This window comes from Microtus pennsylvanicus, chromosome 10 (assembly GCF_037038515.1).
Source record: "Microtus pennsylvanicus isolate mMicPen1 chromosome 10, mMicPen1.hap1, whole genome shotgun sequence".
Taxonomy (NCBI): Eukaryota; Metazoa; Chordata; class Mammalia; order Rodentia; family Cricetidae; genus Microtus; species Microtus pennsylvanicus.
The window spans coordinates 23,437,650-23,458,793 of record NC_134588.1 but is presented as its reverse complement, the minus strand read 5'-3'; the positions used below and the strand labels follow the sequence as shown (position 1 = coordinate 23,458,793).

The window sequence follows — 21,144 nt, the reverse complement described above, 5'->3', positions numbered from 1 at the left end:
ATCTCTCCAGCTCCCAGTCTGCTTTCCTGTACAACTCGGGACCATCTACCCAGGAGTTGTTCTACCTACGGTTGGCTTGGCCCTCTCACACCCAACATTACATCAGGAAGATGCCCACAGACCTGTGTACATTCCAGTCAGACATAAACATTTTCTCAGTCAAGGTTTCCTCTTCTCAGATGACCCCGGCTTGGTGTCAGGTTGACAAAAACTGAGCAGCTCACCAGCAAGCCAGGTGACCTGAGTTTGATCCCCAGGTCCCATGTAAGTGCAGAGGAAGAGAACAGACCCCATGAAGTCCTCCATATATAAAAACCACAGCAATAAATAATGATAGTTAAAATGTAAATAAATATAGTAATTTTATTGAAGCGAAGAAAAAAGAGAGAGTAGGTGCAGATTTGAGCAGCCCACTAAAGCTTCATGAAGTTCCTGAGCCCAGTTCTTCAGTGTAGATGTGAACACCTTCTCTGAAGCACAGCACCAACAGGAAGCAGAGCCTGCTCTAAGGGATCCTTATTTTAAGAAGTTCTGAGATCAAATTGGGCTGGAGAAGTGATTCAGTCTGTCAAGTGCTTTCTCTGTAAGAAAGGGGGCCTGAGCAGAGAACAAGCAAAAAGAGCCAAGAATGGTGATGAATGAATGCATTAACACCCCAGCACTGAGACAGAGATGGTCCCCTCTTGGCTCTGTTCCTCCTGACCCTCCTCCTTCTGAACCTTGTCCCCCTGACCTTCCTCTTCCTGACCCTCCTCTTCGTGACCCTCCTGTTCATGGCCCTCATCTTTCTAGCCCTCCTCTTCCTGACCCTTCTCCTCATTCTGCTCCTCCTTTACTTTCTTTCTTTTCCATCCTTTCTTTCTTCCTTCTTTCCTTCCTTGCTTCTTTTGTCCATCCTTCCTTTCTCTACTACTTCTCTTTCTCCTCTTTGTCATTCTCTAATCTTCTCCATAAGGTTTCACTATGTAGCCCTGACTGGCCTGGAACTCACTCTGTACACTAGGCTGGCCTCACATATGTCCGCATCTGCCTCCTGAGTGCTGAGATAAGGGCATGAGCCTCCATGCCTCACCCTGTGGGGCGTTTGTAACTCAATCATTAATTGTGTCCCTTGATGTCGCTCTACCCCACAGCCCATCTTGTTCTCTAACCGACAGCCTGGCCTTTCAGACTGAGCAGCAGCAGGAGACAGCAGCTGTGCCCTCTTTCCCCGTCTCAGCCTACCAGAGAGTCTGGGCAGCCTTTGCTAACCAGTCTAGGGCAGAAAGGGATGCCTTTCTGCAAGATGTGTTCCCAGAAGGATTCCTCTGGGGCGTGTCTACAGGAGCCTTTAGTGTGGAAGGAGCCTGGGCAGAAGGCAGCAGAGGGCCGAGCATCTGGGACCGCTACAGTGACCTGAACGCTGCCAAGGGCCAAGCGACAGCAAAGGTGGCCAGTGACAGTTACCACAAACCAGCCTCCGATGTGGCCCTGCTCCGAGGCCTCAGGGCTGGGGTGTACAAATTCTCCATCTCCTGGTCCCGGCTGTTCCCTACTGGGCAGAAGAGCAGCCCCAACCTGCAAGGTGTCGCCTACTACAACAGACTGATAGACAGCCTGCTGGACTCCCATATCGAGCCCATGGCTACGCTGTTCCACTGGGACCTGCCCCAGGCCCTGCAGGATCAAGGCGGGTGGCAGAACGAGAGTGTGGTGGATGACTTCCTGGACTATGCAGCCTTCTGCTTCTCCACTTTTGGGGACCGTGTGAAGCTGTGGGTGACCTTCCACGAGCCATGGGTGATAAGCTATGCAGGCTATGGCACTGGGCAGCACCCACCAGGCATCTCTGACCCAGGAGTGGCTTCTTTTAAGGTACTTCCTCCCATCCCTCAACTCCTGTCAATTAGAAGACACAGCAGGCTGTGGTCTCTCAGCCCTGGAGAGAAAAACAGAGAGAGAAGGTTAAGCAGGTGATGTTGTCTCCTACACCCAGGCTGCTACTGAACTCCTTATATAACTGATGATGACCTTGAACTCCTGACCTCTTGCTTGTTTTCCTAAGAGCTGGGATCACAGGCATCTCCCACCATGCCTGAGTTTTAAACAGGGATGAGAATTAGAACTAGGGCCTCTTCTATAATAGGCGAGCAGTCAGCCAACTGAGCCACACCCTCAGGCCTGGTCAATTCTCCTGGACTCCAAAGACAAGTTCCGGGCTGGGAGGATTGTCCTCAGCTGTAGAGCTCTTTCCTAGCACACACGTGGCCTGGGTTTGGTCCCCACCTCCTTGGTGCTGCGATGACAGACATGTGCCGCCCATGCCCAGTTTCATGGGGTAGACCCAGGGCTCTGTATTTCAGGAACGTACTTGTGTACATATTACTCAGCCTTAGTCAGAGCCCTTACGATCTTGTTTATTTATTTCCATTGGTTTATTGAGATGGGTCTCAGTTTGTAGCTCAAGCTAACGTGAAACACACAGTTTTCAGTCTTCAGCACACAGAAATCCTCCTGCCTCAGCCTCTAAAGTACACACTGAGCCATCACAGCTGGCTTTGGTAAGCTTTTGTTATTGTTGAGAAGTTCCTGAGTGTTTATAGTGTCTCCTGTGATATTTTATATATATTGTATACAGGCTGAGAACGTCTTCGTTTCTCCTCACATCTGTAGCAGTTCCTTTTCTCACCTCTAGGACAGTACACCTGTCAAAAGCACTTACAGACTGGGTGGTGGTGGCAGACAACTTTATCCCAGTAATCAGGAGGCAGAGGCAGGCAGATCTGAGTTCAAGGCCACCATGGTTTATAGGACAGCCAAAGCTACACAGAGAAACCCAGTCTTGAAATACAAACAAAGAACACCACCATAAAATCACTTGGGAAAGAAGGGTACCTTTGCCTCACAGTTCTAAGCTGCAGTCCTCCATAGCAGAAAATACGTGGCCTTGAACTTGCTATGCAGGCAAGGATGAACGATCAATCCTCCTGCTCCACGTCCCTAGCTCTGTCAGTGCAGACTTGCACCACCATGCCAGGTTCATTAGTGCAGGATATGGAGACCCGGGTTTTGTGAATATGAGGCTGTCTACCAATCCTGCCACGTCTCAGACCCATTGCTGGTTCTGCTGACTTCAGCAGGAACTTGTTGACACTTCTCACTTGCTGGTGCCACTGTTGACATCATTTTCCTCCTTCTTTCCTCCCGAGGTGGCCCACTTGATCCTCAAGGCACACGCCAGAACTTGGCACCACTATGACCTTCACCATCGCCAAGAGCAGCAGGGACGCGTGGGCATCGTGCTCAATTCCGACTGGGCAGAGCCCCTGGATGGGGAGAGTCCCCAGGACCTTGCTGCTGCTGAGCGCTTCCTGCACTTCATGCTGGGCTGGTTTGCTCACCCCATCTTTGTGGATGGGAACTACCCCACCACCCTCCGGGCCCAGATCCAGCAGGTAAACCAGCAGTGTGGGGGTCCTCTGGCCCAACTCCCAGAGTTCACTACAGTGGAGCAGCAGCTCCTGAAGGGCACTGCGGACTTCCTTGGTCTGTCTCACTACACATCCCGGCTGGTCAGCACCGCTGCGCAGCTGACCTGCGTCCCCACCTATGATAACATCGGAGGCTTCTCCCAGCACATAGACCCCACATGGCCCCAGACTGCATCTCCCTGGATTCGTGTGGTGCCCTGGGGCATAAGGAGGCTGCTTCGGTTTGCTTCCATGGAATACACGAAAGGAAGAGTTCCAATCTTCTTGGCTGGGAATGGCATGCCGGTCGGGGAAGGAGAGGATCTCCTTGACGACTCGGTGAGAGTGAACTACTTCAACCTGTACATCAACGAGGTGCTCAAGGGTAAGAAGGTTAACCTGCTGATCCCCAAGTCTTCACAGTTGTGTAATGGGACAGACCAGAGATTGAACTCAGGCCTTCAGGCTTGTTCAACAAGAGCCTTTATTTCCTAAGCCATTTCAGCCTCTCCAGTCCGGTGTTCTCACTCTCTTAGTAATCAGTGTTAATTGAGAGCACGAGGAGCCTGGAACTGTGTACGACAGTAAAGGTGGAGTTGAGCAACGTCATCTTTTCTGAGGAGACTCAGTCCACAGTGGGATACAGCATGGACTGACACTTAGGACAGGACCCCAGTCCACTGACTGCCCTTAGGGCACCAACCCCTTTGAGCCCCATCTCCCTCAGCTGCTATCCAGTCTGCATTGCACCTCCCTGTTCTGCAGGAGAGCCATGCATACATGCTCAGTCTGACCCAATGCATCTTCTTATCTAAGTGGGAAAGGATGGCTCGTGGCATTCCGCACATCAGTCACTAACCTAGATCAGTTCATGATGGCTGTCACTCACAGAAGCCAGTGAGCACGGACAGGGATGCTCTCTGCAGAGACTCGGCCATCAGAGGAGATGGGGTTAATAGCCTAGCCCAGTCTTCCTTATCTTCTCCAGCCACAGTCTATGTATGGAGTGGGGAGGTCGGCTTCACGCCAGTCTATGCCTCCATCTTCGTGTGATCTTTCCTATTAGGGACACGTGTCGCTAGGCGTGGTGGTGCATTCCTTTATCCCCAGCAGCTGGAATCAAAGACAGGAGATTAAGAATTCAAAGTCATCCTGGAATACTTCATGAGAACTTGTCTTAAAAACAATTAAATAGGCCCGGGATGTAGCTTATTTGGTAGTGTTTTCCTAGCATCTGACAGTCGTGGGTTCCATCCCCAGCACCGTGTCAACTAGGGAGTGTGTCCCTGTGACACCAGTGCTCAGGAGGTGGAGGCCGTGGGATCAGGAGTTCGTGTTTATCCTCAGCTACACAGAGTTTGAAGTCAGCCTGGGCCACTTTGTTATTATTTTTGTAATGTGTATGGAGTCAGGCTAGGGTTGGGGTGGGGGATAGCAGCTGGAGAAATGGCTCAGTGGGTAAGAGCACTGGCAATGTTCAGAAATGCTATTTTAAGGCATAGGACTTTTGTGTATGCTGCATTTGTTTAACTCTGTGAAGCTGTGATTCTTTGCCTGTCTAAAGTACTGATTGTCCTATGAAGAGCTGAATGGCCAACTGGGCAGCAGGAGCAAGGATAGGCGGGGCTGACAGGCAGAGAGAATAAATAGAAGGGGAAATGAGGAAGAATGAGAGCAAGAAGCCATAGAACAAAGAGAGGAGGGCACAAGGCTCCAGCGACCCAGCAGCACAGCCAGCTCCAGAGGAAAAGAAGACATACGGAAGTAAGCACTGGAAAACGCCCAGATGAAAAAGGTATTTGAGGTAACTTATGAAAAGCTGGCTACCAACAAGCCAAGGCTGGGCATTCATAACTAAGTATAACCCTCATGTGTGATTCATTTCAGCTTGTCAGTGCCCCTACCCCCCAAGACAAAAGAGTAAAAACTTCACACTATAGGCTTCTTTTCCGGGGAACATGAGATCAAGTCCCAGCACAGATATAGTCCACACCCCTCTAGAAATCTAGTCTCATGACACCTAATGCCCTCTTTTGACCTCTGTATACACTGCACCCATGTGGTACACAGGTACAATGCAGGGAAAACCCCAGGGAAACTAAGGCGGATGGCATCCTAAGGAACAACAAATGAGGTTGTCTTCTGGTTTTCCCATGCATTCTCTCTCTCTCTCTCTCTCTCTCTCTCTCTCTCTCTCTCTCTCTCTCTCTCTCTCTCTTTCTCTCACACACACAAACACACACATACGCATGCACGCACTCACACAGGGCTGACTTTGTTTTCTCTTTACAGCTGTCAAGGAGGATTTGGTGGATGTCCGTGCATACATTGCTCGTTCCCTCATTGATGGCTTTGAAGGACCCCCAGGGTACAGCCAGAGGTTCGGGCTGTACCATGTCAACTTTAGTGACAGCAGCAGGCCAAGAACTGCCAGGAGATCTGCCCACTTCTTCACTGGCATCATTGAAAAGAATGGTTTCCCTGCCAAGGAGCTGAGAAGAACCCCAGTGCCTATGAAAGCAGACTTTTCCTCCAGAGCCACAACCTTCTACAACTCCCCATCTGAGGTGCCCTCCCAGGCTAAAATCGTGTGGGAGAAGTTCTCCAACCAGCCCAAGTTTGAGAGAGACTTGTTCTATCATGGCACATTCAGAGATGACTTCCTGTGGGGCGTGTCCTCCTCGGCCTATCAAATCGAAGGAGGTTGGGATGCTGACGGCAAAGGACCCAGCATCTGGGACAGCTTCACCCACAGTCCAGGGAACACCGTGAAAGACAATGCCACCGCAGACATAGCCTGTGACAGCTATAACAAACTGGATGACGACCTGAACATTCTTCGCGCCCTGAAGGTCAAGGCCTATAGGTTCTCTATCTCCTGGCCTCGGATTTTCCCAACAGGAACTAACAGTTCTGTCAACAAGCAAGGTGTCGATTATTACAACAGGCTGATTGACGGCTTGCTGCAGAGCAACATCTTCCCCATGGTGACACTGTTTCACTGGGACCTGCCCCAGGCCCTCCAGGATATTGGAGGTTGGGAGAACTCTTCCTTGATTGATTTGTTCAACAGCTATGCTGACTTCTGTTTTAAGACCTTTGGTGACAGAGTCAAGTTCTGGATGACCTTTAATGAGCCCTTGTATGTGTCGCTGTTTGGCTATGGTTCAGAGGTGTTTCCCCCAAATGTGCAGGACCCTGGCTGGGCACCTTACAGGGTCAGCCACACACTCATCAAGGCTCATGCTAGAGTCTACCATACTTATGATGAGAAATACAGGCAGGAACAGAAGGGGGTCATCTCACTGAACCTCAACACTCACTGGGTGGAACCCAAAGACCCAGGAGTCCTAAGAGATGTGGAAGCTGCCGACCGGATGCTGCAGTTTTCCCTGGGCTGGTTTGCCCACCCCATTTTTAGAAACGGGGACTATCCAGATGTCATGAAATGGAATGTGGGGAACAGGAGTGAACTGCAGCACCTGGCGGGCTCCCGCCTGCCCAGCTTCACAGAGGAGGAGAAGGCGTACATCAGGGGCACGGCTGACGTCTTCTGTCTCAACACGTACTCGTCCGTGTTTGTGCAGCACAGCACCCCAAGGCTGAACCCACCCAACTATGATGATGACCGCGAGCTGACGGTCAGCGATATGGATTCTTCGTTGACCTCCCCGTCAATGTTCTCAGCCGTGCCCTGGGGGATGCGGAGGCTGCTGAACTGGATCAAGGAAGAGTATGGCAACATTCCCATTTACATCACGGAGAATGGACATGGGCTGAACAGCCCCACGCTAGACGACACACAAAGGATATTCTACCACAAAACCTATATCAACGAGGCTCTGAAAGGTACATGAGGCCCAGCTCCTCTCACGAAACCTCCATTCTTCTTGTCCTATGCCTCTTTTGTGTCCAGTTTTCCTGTCCTCCATCTGTCATATGTCCCATGCTTCGTCAGGCACTCTGAACATCTCTCTTTTGGGTTTGTGCCAGGGCTCAGTTAGTAAAGTGTTTGTCTTGCAAGCCTAGGGACCAGAGTTCAATTTCCAGGGAATTATCAGACTTGTTAATTTGTAATCTCTGTGCTGAGGAAAGAGAAAGGTGCATTCTTGGGACTCTCTGGCGGGCAAGCCTAGCCCACGTGGTGAGCTCCATATCAAATGAGAGACTCTGAAAAAGAAAAGTGGTGAAGTCCCAAAAATGACATTGTAAGTTGGGTTATTCCCCTTCCACATTCTCATTCACACACACATACATACACACAGATACATATACATATGCACATACATACTTTCACACAGAAACACCATGTACAGTATTCACACACTCACACACATACATACACACATACATGCGTCCACATACACATTCACACACATACATTATACACACATATGCAGACACAAAAATAAATAAATAAAAAGGTCAAGTTCCCACGTCTAGTGCCAGGGATGTGGCTCAGTTAGTAAAGTGTTTGTCTTGCAAGCCTAGGGACCAGAGTTCAATTTTTAGGGAAACGTCAGACTTGGTTCATTTTTTAATCTCTGTGCCAAGGAAGCAGAAAGGTGCACTCTTGGGGCTCTCTGGCGGGCAAGCCTAGCCCACTTGCAGAGCTCCAGATCAAATGAGAGGCTTTGTAAAAGAGAGTGAAGTTCAAGACTTGACGTCTGAGGTTGTGTTCTAGTTCCACACACACACTTGCTCACTCATACACACAGAGATTTACATTAAAAGGTAAAGTTTCCTGCCCTGGAGTGGTGGATGGGCCAGAGGAGTGGGGGGAGGAGAAGAGGAGCGGGAGGCTGGGAGGAGGCGGAAATTTTTTTTCAATAAAAAAAATAAAAAATAAAAAAAGGTAAAGTTTCCACTTCTAGATCAGGGGATGAGGCTCAGTTAGTAAACTGCTTGCCCAGAATACACAGCCCCAGTCTCCACTCCCAGCCCTAGATGGACAAGGTGCAGCCTGCAATCCCACACTGGAACACTAGGGGCAGGAGGAGCATAAAAAAATCCAAGTTTATTCTTGGTAGTGCAAGACCAGCCTGTGCTACCTGGGATCCAGTCTCACAATATTTCAAATTATATCACACTTGTGTGCTTACTAGCTACGTTGGCTGAGGCTCTTGAATTTGAGGCTTATCCCTTTACCTTAACAAACAACACTTGCTGTAAGGTCACTGAGGCCAGGAAGAGTAAGAGTGAAAAGTGGTGGTGGTGGCACACGCCTTTAATCCCAGCAGTAGGGAGACAGAGACAGGTGGATCTCTGTGAGTTTAATGCCAGCCTGTTTACAAACCAAGTTCCAGGACATCAAGGGCTGTTACAGAGAGAAACCCTGTCTCAAACAAACAAAGAAACACAAAAACAAAGAAAAAGCAAAAAGTACGAGTGGTGAGGTGACATGTTCCTCTGTCAAGAACCATGTGACTGAAGACTTACATGGTTTAGGGACATAGACTGGAGTCCAGTACCAGCACAGGACTGGCTTCTCCAGAGCCCTTCCTACTGGCTAAAGCTTTCTTCTGCTCTCTTTGGCATTTCCTAGCCTACAGGCTGGATGGTGTAGACCTTCGAGGGTATTCTGCCTGGTCGCTGATGGACAACTTCGAGTGGCTGTCAGGCTACTCGGTCAAGTTTGGGCTGTATCATGTTGACTTTGACAATGTGACCAGGCCTCGAACAGCAAGAGCCTCGGCCAGCTACTACACAGAGGTCATTACCAACAATGGCATGCCCCTGGCCAAGGAGGACGAGTTTTTGTATGGAGAGTTCCCCAAGGGCTTCATCTGGAGTGCGGCTTCTGCTGCCTATCAGGTGAGGAGTGTGGAGCCATGAGCTCACTTTTCTACTGGCTGCTGGGCGCCAAGCGTGTGCACAGGACTGGAGGCACACAAGCCAGAGCCGCTAGTGAACCTGCGCAGACCAGTGAGGATCCAGGTGCTCAGACCCCAAAGTCAGTGAGATCCCTGTGGGTAAGGTTGTCTTGTTCCTTGTCTAGTAGCTGTGGTGAGGTACCTGACACAGGCCACTTATGGAGGGAAGGGTTAATTTAGGTTCACAGTTTAAGGCTGAGCAAAATTCCTGACAGTAGCCAGGTGAGGCAGCTGGTCACATGACATCTTCAGTCAGGAAGTAGAGAGACGTGGATTCAGGTGCTCAGTTCACTTTCTCGGTTTTATTTGGTAGACTCCAGCCACTGAACGGTAATTGCCCACATTAATGGTGATTTTTCTTTCCTTAGTTAATTCAGTCTAGAAGCTTCTTTATAGATTGGTCAGACATTTGTTTTCTAGGTGTCTGTAGATCTTGTCAAGGACTGAGATGGACATTTGCAGGAGCAGATGGATCAGGTAGAGCCATGACAGAAGGTTCAGGAAGAACATGCAAACACGTAATCTCCCTGGAGGCTCCATCTGTGCAGGCAGATGACCTAACTGGCCCAGCAGTCAATCCGGGCATTTTCTGATGCTCTGACCCGGGTCTGCTACTGAAGTCACTACAAGGAGGTGAACACAGAACATATGGTCTGTGATTCCCTTTCCTCAGGAAGAGGAAAGATGAGAGAGGGCAAGGACAGTGCAGGTATGGTCACTCTTCAGCGGGCATGGGCCTTTCTTCTTCTTCATCTTCTTCTCTTCCTCCTCCACTATTTCAAATATTTTTTCGTGACAGGGTCTCATACAGTTCAGGCTGGCCTTGAATTTGCTGAGCAGCCCATATTCTTGGATTCTTGACCATTCTGCCTCCATTTCCTCGAATGCTGGGGTTACAGGTGTGCAGCGCCAGGCCTGGTTTCTCAGTGCTGGCATGGGATAGCCTGGGGTCCACGCATCCTAGACAAGCCTCAACCAGTTGAGTCTCACCCCAGTCTGACTTTCTATCCCTTCGTGCACAGTGGGCTACTCTGTTACTCTTCCTCCCCAGCTGTTAGAGGCCATTTCTCTGGTGAGACCCAGCTGTTTTACACAGCAGCCAACAATTGTCCTCTGGTGTCCTGACTGCCCCTGGAGTGTCACAACTTGTAGGTCCTCTCAGTAGTCAGAACTGCACAGCACGTGGATGTTCCCACACATACATTTCTGTCATTTTACCCTTCAGCCTCCCCACTTGGCATTTCTTAATTCAGTATACAGGAGACGGAGTCTTGTGTAAACCAACTCACTCTGTAGCCAAGGATGATATTGAACTTCTGATCCTCCTGCCTCTACTGTTAAAATCCCAGGTTTACCAGCGTGCCTAAATACTCTCAGCATATGCAGTGCTGGGGATGGAGCCCAGGGCCTCATGCATGGCAATCAATGCCTCATCTAACTTAGCCATATCCCCCAGCTCTACAGTTTGTATATTTAAAGCCGTGAGTTCATATCCATGTTTCCAATTCAAATCTATAGGGAAATGCTAGCCCTTTCATTTTCCATATTTGCATCTCCTTTCTCCAGGCTAGTCCCTTTGGTCCTGGCCTCTTCCACCTCCACACACGTGGTTCCTATGGCGGTTTCCTCCTGGCTCCACTCCGCCCTCTCTCAGCCAGCACTGGATGTGCATTATTCGTTAGAATGCCAACACCATCTCAGCAGTGACACCATATTTGCTGTCCCACCATATGTGTTGAAATGTTCGAAAGTGAATTACAGATGTGGTACTTATCTACCCACTGACCACCACAGACGGGCATTCTTCAAAGTCTTATTGGAAGGGAGTTAGAGAGGAGGAGGAGGAGAAAGGCATAGAAACAGCCATGTACATCTGAACTACAAATACTTTCTCCACACCAGTATCCTTGCAGTAGGCTTGCCTGTAGTTAAGGTAGTATCGGATGTGATATTGGTCACTCAGCACCTTTGGTGAGTACCCACCATATGCCAGGCCCCCCTGCCAGCATTAATTGGTAAACTAAAATGTGATACCCATTCTTGGAACTGGGGATGTGACTCAGTAGAGTACTCAGTTCCTTTGTTACATGAGAGTTCAAAGTCAGCCTAGGCTATGTGAGGCTCTCTGTTTTTGTCTCTCGTTCATGTGCATGGGCGCGTATGCGAGTGCACACACACGCATGCACTCAGGCATGCACACACACACACACACACACATGCCTATACTGCATGGTGATATGGGAAACCAGCATGGGAGCAGAGTGCAGTGTGATGTCGCCATGTGTGCAGGGCAACTTTAGTAACTGGGTGCAGGGTGTGCAGAGAAGGCTCCCCAGGGAGCTGCAGAAGGGAATGTATTTGGTCAGTGGCTTAGACTACCTCTTGTCATCTAAGATCGAAGGCGCCTGGAGAGCTGATGGCAAAGGACTCAGTATTTGGGACACATTTTCCCACACACCACTGAGGATTGGAAATAATGACAATGGAGATGTGACCTGCGACAGTTACCACAAGATTGATGAGGACGTGGTGGCCCTTCAGAACCTGGGTGTGTCCCACTACCGGTTCTCCATCTCCTGGCCTCGAGTCCTCCCAGACGGAACCACCAGGTTCATCAATGAAGCAGGCCTCAACTACTATGTTCGATTAATAGATGCACTGCTAGCTGCTGGCATCACACCACAGGTGAGGGTGGTCCCTGGAGGTAGTGGGTCAGGAGGACTCCATTCAATATACAAACAAGTGCTGGGATTTTATCTTACTCATATACTCTATATATTTTTAAGGTGTGCTTCTTCATGCTCATATCTATTTATTTTTCAGATAGGGTCTTATTTATTTATTTACTTATTTTGTTTGAGACAAGGTCTCCTATATCCCAGCAGACCTCTTACTCCTTATATAGCTGAAGATTTTCTTGAACTCTGTTTGGTCTACTTCACCTCATGAGTGCTAGGTTTACAGGTAAGCACCACTATGCGGCATATGTGTTGCTGATTGGAGTCCAAGGCTTCATGACTTCGAGGCAAGTACACTATCAACTGAGTTATATTGCCAACCCCTAGAAAAGATGTGTGTGTGTATCAGAGAAAATCTTTATAGGAGTGACCGCTTTCCTTCTCCCTTGTGGGTCCTCGGGGTGAACCTACATCATTAGGTTTGGTGGCAGGCACCTGGTGTGCCATCACCCAGGCACCTAAATGGTTTTGTAACTTGGGTTTTGAATTGTCCATAGATTCACATGGTACAGAGTTAGAGAATGAAATGTTTTCTTCCCTGTAGTGGAGAAAGTTCAGAACTCCCCAAACCTCTCCTTGTCATTGTCCTTGCATGTCTCATGTTGTTGGCTTCCTGAGAGATGGTGGATAGAACATTGTTCTGGCTTCCCCGCAGGTGACCATGTACCACTGGGACCTGCCCCAAGCACTGCAAGACATTGGGGGCTGGGAGAATGAGACAATTGTGCAGCTGTTTAAGGAGTATGCAGATGTGCTCTTCCAGAGGCTGGGGGACAAGGTGAAGTTTTGGATCACACTGAATGAGCCCTACGTCATTGCTGCCCATGGCTATGGCAGTGGGGTGTCTGCTCCAGGTAAAGACCATAGGTCTAAATGTTTGGATCATGACATTTGTAGGACAGTGAAGCCCTGGGATCCAGATGTCATGAGAAGTCACTGACAGGCAGTGTGTTGTATTCCCTACCTCCACAGGCTCAGCTCTAAAGTGCTTACCATGCAGGTCTGGGGGTCTGAGTTCTCTCTCCAGAACTCATGCAAAACCCAAAAGAAACAAACAAACATACAAACACCTGGTAAAGTGACACATTGTAACCCTAGCCCTGGGAAGGCAGAGTCAGGTGACCCTCTGGGGCTCCCATGTCCCTCAGTCTACCCTAGTTTAGGTCCACAAGTGAACCTGTCACAGAGAAGTAGGTGGTCTCTCTGTGAATGATACCTGAGGCTGTCCTCTGGCCTCCACCTACAGTCACACATGTCAGCACATGCTCCTGCACACACACGCTCCTGCACACACATGCTCCTGCACACACACATACTCTAGCACACACATGCTCCTGCACACACACGCTCCTGCACACACATGCTCCTGCACACACACGCTCCTGCACACACATGCTCCTGCACACACACATACTCTAGCACACACATGCTCCTGCACACACATGCTCCTGCACACACACGCTCCTGCACACACACGCTCCTGCACACACATGCTCCTGCACACACATGCTCCTGCATACACATGCTCCTACACACACACATGCTCCTGCACACACATGCTCCTGCACACACATGCTCCTACACACACACGCTCCTGCATACATACGTGCTCCTGCACACACACATGCTCCTGCACACACACGCTCCTGCATACATACGTGCTCCTGCACACACACATGCTCCTGCACACACACACTCCTGCACACACACACTCCTGCACACACACACTCCTGCACACACACATGCTCCTGCACACACATGCTCCTGCACACACATGCTCCTGCACATACACATGCTCCTGCACACACATGCTCCTGCACACACATGCTCCTGCACACACATGCTCCTGCACACACACATGCTCCTGCATACACACATGCTCCTGCACACACACATGCTCCTGCATACACACGTGCTCCTGCACACACATGCTCCTGCACACACATGCTCCTGCACACACATGCTCCTGCACACACACATGCTCCTGCACACATACGCTCCTGCACACACATGCTCCTGCACACACATGCTCCTGCACACACATGCTCCTGCACATATATGCTCCTGCATACATACGTGCTCCTGCACACACATGCTCCTGCACACACACATGCTCCTGCACACACACATGCTCCTGCACACACACATGCTCCTGCACACACACATGCTCCTGCACACACACGCTGCTGCACACACACGCTCCTGCACACACACACATGCTCCTGCACATATATGCTCCTGCACACACACGCTCCTGCACACACACATGCTCCTGCATACACACGCTGCTGCACACACACGCTCCTGCACACACACACATGCTCCTGCACACACACGCTCATGCACACACATGTTCCTGCACACACATGCTACTGCACACACGTGCTCCTGCATACACACGCTGCTGCACATACACGCTCCTGCCCACACACACATGCTCCTGCACACACATGCTCCTGCACACACACGCTCATGCACACACATGTTCCTGCACACACACATCATCCTGCACACACACATGCTCCTGCGCACACATGCTCCTGCACGCACACACATGCTCCTGCACACACACAGACACACACATTCTCCTGCACACATATGGTCCTGCACACACATACACACACACACACTAAACTGAAATGGATGGGGAGGTATTTCTCAAATCACAGATAGATGCATCTTTTGTGGCTCTTAGTTGGCACTTTGATTTGAGCACTTGTTCTCATGATGTGGTTATTGTCGCCATTGTGTGTGTCCTCCAGTCCTGACCTCACAGTGGTTTCCTAGACCTCTAGGATGTCAACTGAGCATACGTCACAGTAGAAGTCCCACCAGAGGTGGGGACATAAGCCAACATAGTTCAATGTCTTCTCTCAGCCAGAGTGCTGCTGGCTGCTGCCCACAATCCATTCCCTTCTTACAAGCACTCTTTGCTGCCTGTTCTCCTGGGAAAGGCACTATGAGGCTGACTACTGTCTGCCATCCAGTAGGAAGGAGATGTGGGATTAGAGTGCCTGTCTCCCAGGTGTCAAATCCCTCCTGCCATACACAGGGAGGATGGTGTTTTCTGCTGACATCCTGTGTGTGTTTCCAGGAATCTCCTTCAGGCCTGGCACGGCTCCATACACTGTTGGCCACAACCTAATAAAGGCTCACGCTGAGGCTTGGCATCTCTACAATGATAAGTACCGTGCCAGCCAGGGAGGCGTGATTTCCATCACCATCAGCAGTGACTGGGCTGAGCCCAGGGATCCCTCCAAGCAGGAGGACGTGGAGGCTGCCAGGAGGAATGTCCAGGTGTGTCCTCTGGGTACCATCTCTTCTTGGCCATCTTCTCTCCCACTGTGCTCTGAAAGAAATAGATGGAGACCAGAAATCGAAGGTTTAGATCTAAGCCAGTTTTGTTCTTACTTGATTTTGTGATCCTGAGGGGAAATGATCAACTAACTGTTCTGTTCTTCAAGTTTTTCTTCTGAGAAATAGCTATTTCCTTCTCAGACAAAAGGGATGAGTTTCAAGAGACTGGGTGTTTTTTAAAGATATTATTATTATTATTATTATCAATTTAGTTTTTGGATTCAGGGTTTCTGTGTGTGGCCCTGACTGTCCTGGAACTTAATTTGTAGACCAGGCTAACCTGGAATTCACAGAGATCTTCCTGCCTCTTACTCCCTAGTGCCAGAATTAAAGGTGTGTGCCACCACCTCCTGATTTATTTTACTTTTAATTCTGTGTATGCATGTGTGCCCGTGAGTGCAGGAGCCTGTGGAGGTCAGAAAATGGCATCAGATTTCCGGGAATGGTTGTGAGTCACATGACCAGGCTACTGGGCACCAAATTTGAGTCCTCTGGAGATCAGCAACTTTCATTGAAAATTGAACCTTCTCTCCAGCAAGTGACTGAGTTTTACGTCTTAAAAAAATTGCCGGTGTGTTAGCCAGATGGCTTGGTGGCTGAAAGTGCTTGCCAATCCAAATTTGGTGACATAAATTCTATCTTCAGAACCCATGTAAATATGAAGGAGATGTGGCTGGAGAGATGGCTTAGCAGTTAAGAGCATTAAGTCCTACGTCCAATTCCCAGGAACTGCATGGTGCCTTGCAACCTTCCATAGTGGGATCTGTTGCCCTCTTCTCACACAAAGAAATACAGCAGACTGAGCACTCATAGTCATTTAAAAAAGTCTGGGGGAAAAAAAATCAGATCTTTTTTTGTTTGGTTTTTCAAGAAAGGATTTTTCTATATAGCTTTGGGACCTGTCCTGAACTCACTCTGTACACCTGATTGGCCTCAAACTTACAGAGATCCACCTGCCTCTGCCTCCAGAGTACTGGGATTACAGATGTGTGCCACCACCACCCAGAAATATAAGTTCTGTAGTCTGGAGAAATGACTCATCAATTAAGAACACTGTCTGCTCTTCCAGAGGACCTGGGATCAATCCCGAGCAACCACATGACAGCTCACAAGTGTCTGTAACTCCTGTTCTTGGGGATCTGAAACCATCACACAGACATACATGCAGGCAAACACCAATGGACATAAAATACAAATAAATTTAAAAAGAAGGAAAGATGAAGAGAAGAGACTCCACAGAGTTGTCTTCTGACCTTCATTTGTCCCCCATGGCACCACCCCCACTCCACCTCATACACACAGATGTGCACACCACAGCTGCTGCTGCCACCTCCACCTTCACCAACGCCACCTCCACAGCTAATGATGATGATAATTTAGGCAAATTGTACAGTGCTGGGGAGGAAACTCATTGGTTGAGTGCTTGCTTAGCATGCATGGAGCCTGAGATTCTGTCCTCAGCTCTGCATGAGCCTGGTGGTGGTGACGCGTGCCTGTGAGCCTAGCACTTTGGAGACTGAAGCACGGGCATCCTTGGCTACACAGCAAGTTTGAGGCATGCCTGTGCTACAGTGAGACCTTGGTCACATGTAGGCCTCACTGGATGCAGCACTGACTTGATGCTAATATCCTCCACTATAACCTCCTGCTTTGCCTACAGTAGCTGTAGCCATCACCTCTGGGTGCCAAGAGTTCCTTAAATTCTGAGGAACTCGAGTGCCCCTGTTTTCTAATTCTCAGAACAAGGATGTGCTTATACAGCCCTGGAAGTCTATAGTATAGTAAGCAGATGCCAGCAGGAAACAGTCATGTTCAGTGAAGACCCCTGACAGGAGGGAGAGAGTGACCCCGGTGGTACAGCCTCCCCTAGCCTGCTGGTGCCCGGGAGAGGTGAGATGCCTCCCTCCCATGTCAGTTTCAACAGTGATTTACCCCACACAGTTCATGGGAGGCTGGTTTGCACACCCCATCTTCAAAAACGGAGATTACCCGGAGGTGATGAAGACACGGATCCTTGAAAGGAGCCTGGCGGCGGGCCTCAGCAAATCGAGGTCAGTGCTGTATCCTCAGCGGTGAGTGAGCGGTGTGTGTGTCAGTGCCAGGAAGGGCACCGTGCCTAGAACTGGCATCCTTGCTATGAAGATGGCATGTGATAGCATCTGTAAAACTCAGGAAGACACTTAGGGTTACCCATTGCCTCTGACTCTTACAATCTTCTGCATCTCCTCTTCTGCACATAGTTCTCAAGGGGAGGGAGGGTGGGTTTGAGGAAGCACCCATTTAGCACAGAGTCTCCCACTCTGTGCTTTTTCCAGTTGTGGCTTTCCATTAAATCCCATCTCCTGCATAAGATACTTTTCTGATGAGAGTAGTGGGCCTCTGATCTATGAGTGGGGTTTTTGTTTGTTTTGTTTTGTTTTGTTTTTTGTCTTTGAAAGAGAGAGAAGTAAACATAAATTTGGTTGAGCAGGGAGGTGGGAAGATTCTGGGTGGAGTTGGATGAGGGGAACACATTCAAAACATTTTGTAGGAGAAACAATTTTTTTTTATTTTTATTTATTTTTTTCATTGAGAAAAGAAAGAAAAAAAACAAGTTTCCACCTCCTCCCAGCCTCCCATTTCCCTCCCCCTCCTCCCACCCTTTTCCCCCTCCTCCCACTCCTCTCCCCCTCCCTCTCCAGTCCAAAGAGCAGTCAGGGTTCCCTGCCCTGTGGTAAGTCCTAGGTCCTCCCCCCTCTGTCCATATCTAGGAAGGTGAACATCCAAACTGGCTAGGCTCCCACAAAGCCAGCACATTTCGTAGGCTCAAAACCCCGTGCCATTGTCCTTGGCTTCTCATCAGCCCTCATTGTTCGCCATGTTCAGAGAGTCCAGTTTTAACCCATGCTTTTTCAGTCACAGTCCAGCTGGCCTTGGTGAGCTCCCAGTAGATCAGCTCCACTGTCTCAGTGGGTGGGTGCACCCCTCGTGGTCCCGACTTCTTTGCTCATGTTCTCCCTCCTTCTGCTCCTCATTGGGACCTTGGGAGCTCAGTCCAGTGCTCCAGTGTGGGTCTCTGTCTCTATCAACATCCATCACCAGATGAAGGTTCTATGATGATATGCAAGATATTCATCAGTATTGCTATAGGCTAGGGTCATTTCAGGTTCCCTATCCTCAGCTGCCCAAGGAACTAACTGGGGACCTCGGCTTGGGCTCCTGGGAGCCCCTCTAGGTTCAAGTCTCTTGCCAACCCTAAGGTGGCTCCCTTAACTAAGAATTGTGCTTCCGTGCTCCCCTATCCAACCTTCCTTTATCCCAATCCTCCTTTTTCCCCAAGTTCCCCTCATCCTCCCCTTCTCCCTTTTCTCTCCCCATCTCCCCTTACCCCCATCCCACCCCACCCCCAAGATCCCAATTTTCTCCCCGGCAATTTTGTCTACTTCCCATAGCCAAGAGGGTAACTATATGTTTTTCCTTTGGTTCACCTTCTTACTTAGCTTCTTTAGGATCACCAATTGTAGACTCCGTGACCCTTATTTATGGCTAGAAACCAATTATGAGTGAGTACATCCCATATTCATCTTTTTGGGTCTGGGATACCTCACTCAGAATAGTGTTTTCTATTTCCATCCATTTGCATGCAAAATTCGAGAAGTCATTGTTTTTTACCGCAGCGTAGTACTCTAATGTGTAGATATTCCACACTTTCTTCATCCATTCTTCCATTGAGGGGCATCTAGGTTGTTTCCAGGTTCTGGCTATTACAAATAATACTGCTATGAACATGGTTGAACAAATGCTCTTGTCACATGATAGGGCATCTCTTGGGTATATTCCCAGGAGTGGTATTGCTGGGTCCAGGGGTAGGTTGATCCCGAATTTCCTGAGAAACCGAAACACTGATTTCCAAAGTGGTTGCACAAGATTGCATTCCCACCAGCAATGGATGAGGGTACCCCTTCCTCCACAGCCTCTCCAGCAAAGGCTATCATTGGTGTTTTTGATTTTAGCCATTCTGACAGGTGTAAGATGATATCTCAAAGTTGAGAAACAATTTTTTTAATTTGTTTTATTATATATTCAGAGTTCTGTTTGCATGCATGCCTACATACCTGAAGAGGCTATCAGATCTCATTCTAGATGGTTGTGACCCACCATGTGGTTTTTCAGAATTGAACTCAGGTCCTCTGCAAGAGCAAGTGCTCTTAACCCCTAAGCCATCTCTCCAGCCCGAGAAAGAAGTTTTTTAATTAAAAGAAAACTGAGCTCAATCCTGGCACAGGAATGTGCCTAATGAGATAGTCGCCATTATTGTTATTGTTCTCCAGGGTAGCCATAGAAACTGTCCCAAGCATACCCGGTCCTAAGCAACCCCTTTGCATCTCTCCAAGAACGATTTCCTCAGTTCACCCTGAGCTATTTATCACCTTGAGAAAAAGCTGTTGCTTGGGGACTGTCAGGCATGTGCTTTTTTTCATTTGGCCAGTAGATGGCAGTGGTTTACAACAGAGCATTCCTGCTTCCCTGCTTTGCTCTCTTCCTGGGTGCAGTAACTGGAAGTTATGGTTTCCAAGGTGCTCTTAATACTAAAGAGAGGGGGCTGGAGAGATGGCTCAGAAGTTAAGAACACTGGATGTTCTTCCAGAAGTTCTGAGTTCAATTCCCAGTAACCACATGATGGCTCACAACCATCTATTATGAGATCTGGAGCCCTCTTCTATCATGCAGACAGAACATTGTATACATAATAAATAAATAAAATCTAAAAAAAATACTAAAAAGAATAATAAAGGTCAGGGCTAGAGTGCTGCACTACCAAAGTGATGTTCAGAACAAGGCTGCCTGCCTTCGAAACCAACACCCAGTTGGGATTGGAGGTGTGGCATGTGGAAAGGCACAAAAAGATGGTCCCTGGCTTTATGAGAAAGACTCAAAAGCCCTACTTCAGCTCAAGTGGCCAGCAAAAATGATAGGAGTTCAGCAGACATTCCTAATAACCTTTGAGTCTTTCTCCCCAGGTCTGTCTTCTCTCCCATCTGAGGATATTAAAAATTGTAGTTCTTACCTTGTAGCACGCACCTGGCCTATGTAGGGCGGTCCTGATGTGCAAGGCTGTGCCACTGTGTCTGATGTAGCAGTCTGCTAGTGGGCATTCTGGACCCTACACACAGCTGTGTCAGCAGCTACTGCACACCTGGGTCAGAACTAAGTGGTAGGGTCCATAGGCAGAGTCTGGCTCCTCCAGATGGTAGTGGCCAGCAGGGAAGATGAACTGGCATGGGATTCTAGTCCTCAGTTTCCTCAGTACAAAGAAAAGTCCAAAGACCAGGAGGATGGTCCACCTGGGGATATCAGAGCCAAGGCAGGGGTATTGGAGGGCTGGGTCTCAGAACAAGAAGTTGTCTCAGGGCTATGAGTCAGACGGAGGAAGACTAAGCAGAATACATACAGCAGAGTTGAAAGGAGCCTGCTGCAGGGCAGGGCCACATGGAAGCTGGACAGGGACATGGCCTTGAGGTCACAGCTGAAGAGCCATTACAGACTCCAGAGAGAGAAGCAAGGGTTGAGAACACAGGTCAGTGAAATGATCAGACACGAAAGTCCACAATCCACCATTCAGTTCTCAGAGCTTCCCCATTAGTAAGGACAGACAGCAGAGGACACCTGAATGAAGCAAGCCCAGGAAAAGAGAGGAGCAAAGTGTGAGCTGGGAGGACACGAATGGCAAAGACTAAATTAAACACA

At 49.0% G+C, this 21,144-nt stretch overlaps 1 protein-coding gene across 1 annotated transcript in view; it reads left to right on the top strand.

The window, feature by feature from the left end:
• The window catches only part of LOC142859212 (lactase/phlorizin hydrolase-like), a 50,387-nt gene that overhangs the window by 18,026 nt on the left and 11,217 nt on the right, over positions 1 to 21,144 (top strand). Inside the window, exons 6-13 of the mRNA XM_075989556.1 lie at positions 1,134 to 1,854; positions 3,189 to 3,834; positions 5,742 to 7,298; positions 8,995 to 9,263; positions 11,717 to 12,007; positions 12,716 to 12,914; positions 15,155 to 15,357; positions 17,359 to 17,468. Coding sequence (XP_075845671.1) covers positions 1,134 to 1,854; positions 3,189 to 3,834; positions 5,742 to 7,298; positions 8,995 to 9,263; positions 11,717 to 12,007; positions 12,716 to 12,914; positions 15,155 to 15,357; positions 17,359 to 17,468 — 3,996 coding nt within the window. The remainder of the gene's footprint in view (positions 1 to 1,133; positions 1,855 to 3,188; positions 3,835 to 5,741; positions 7,299 to 8,994; positions 9,264 to 11,716; positions 12,008 to 12,715; positions 12,915 to 15,154; positions 15,358 to 17,358; positions 17,469 to 21,144) is intronic.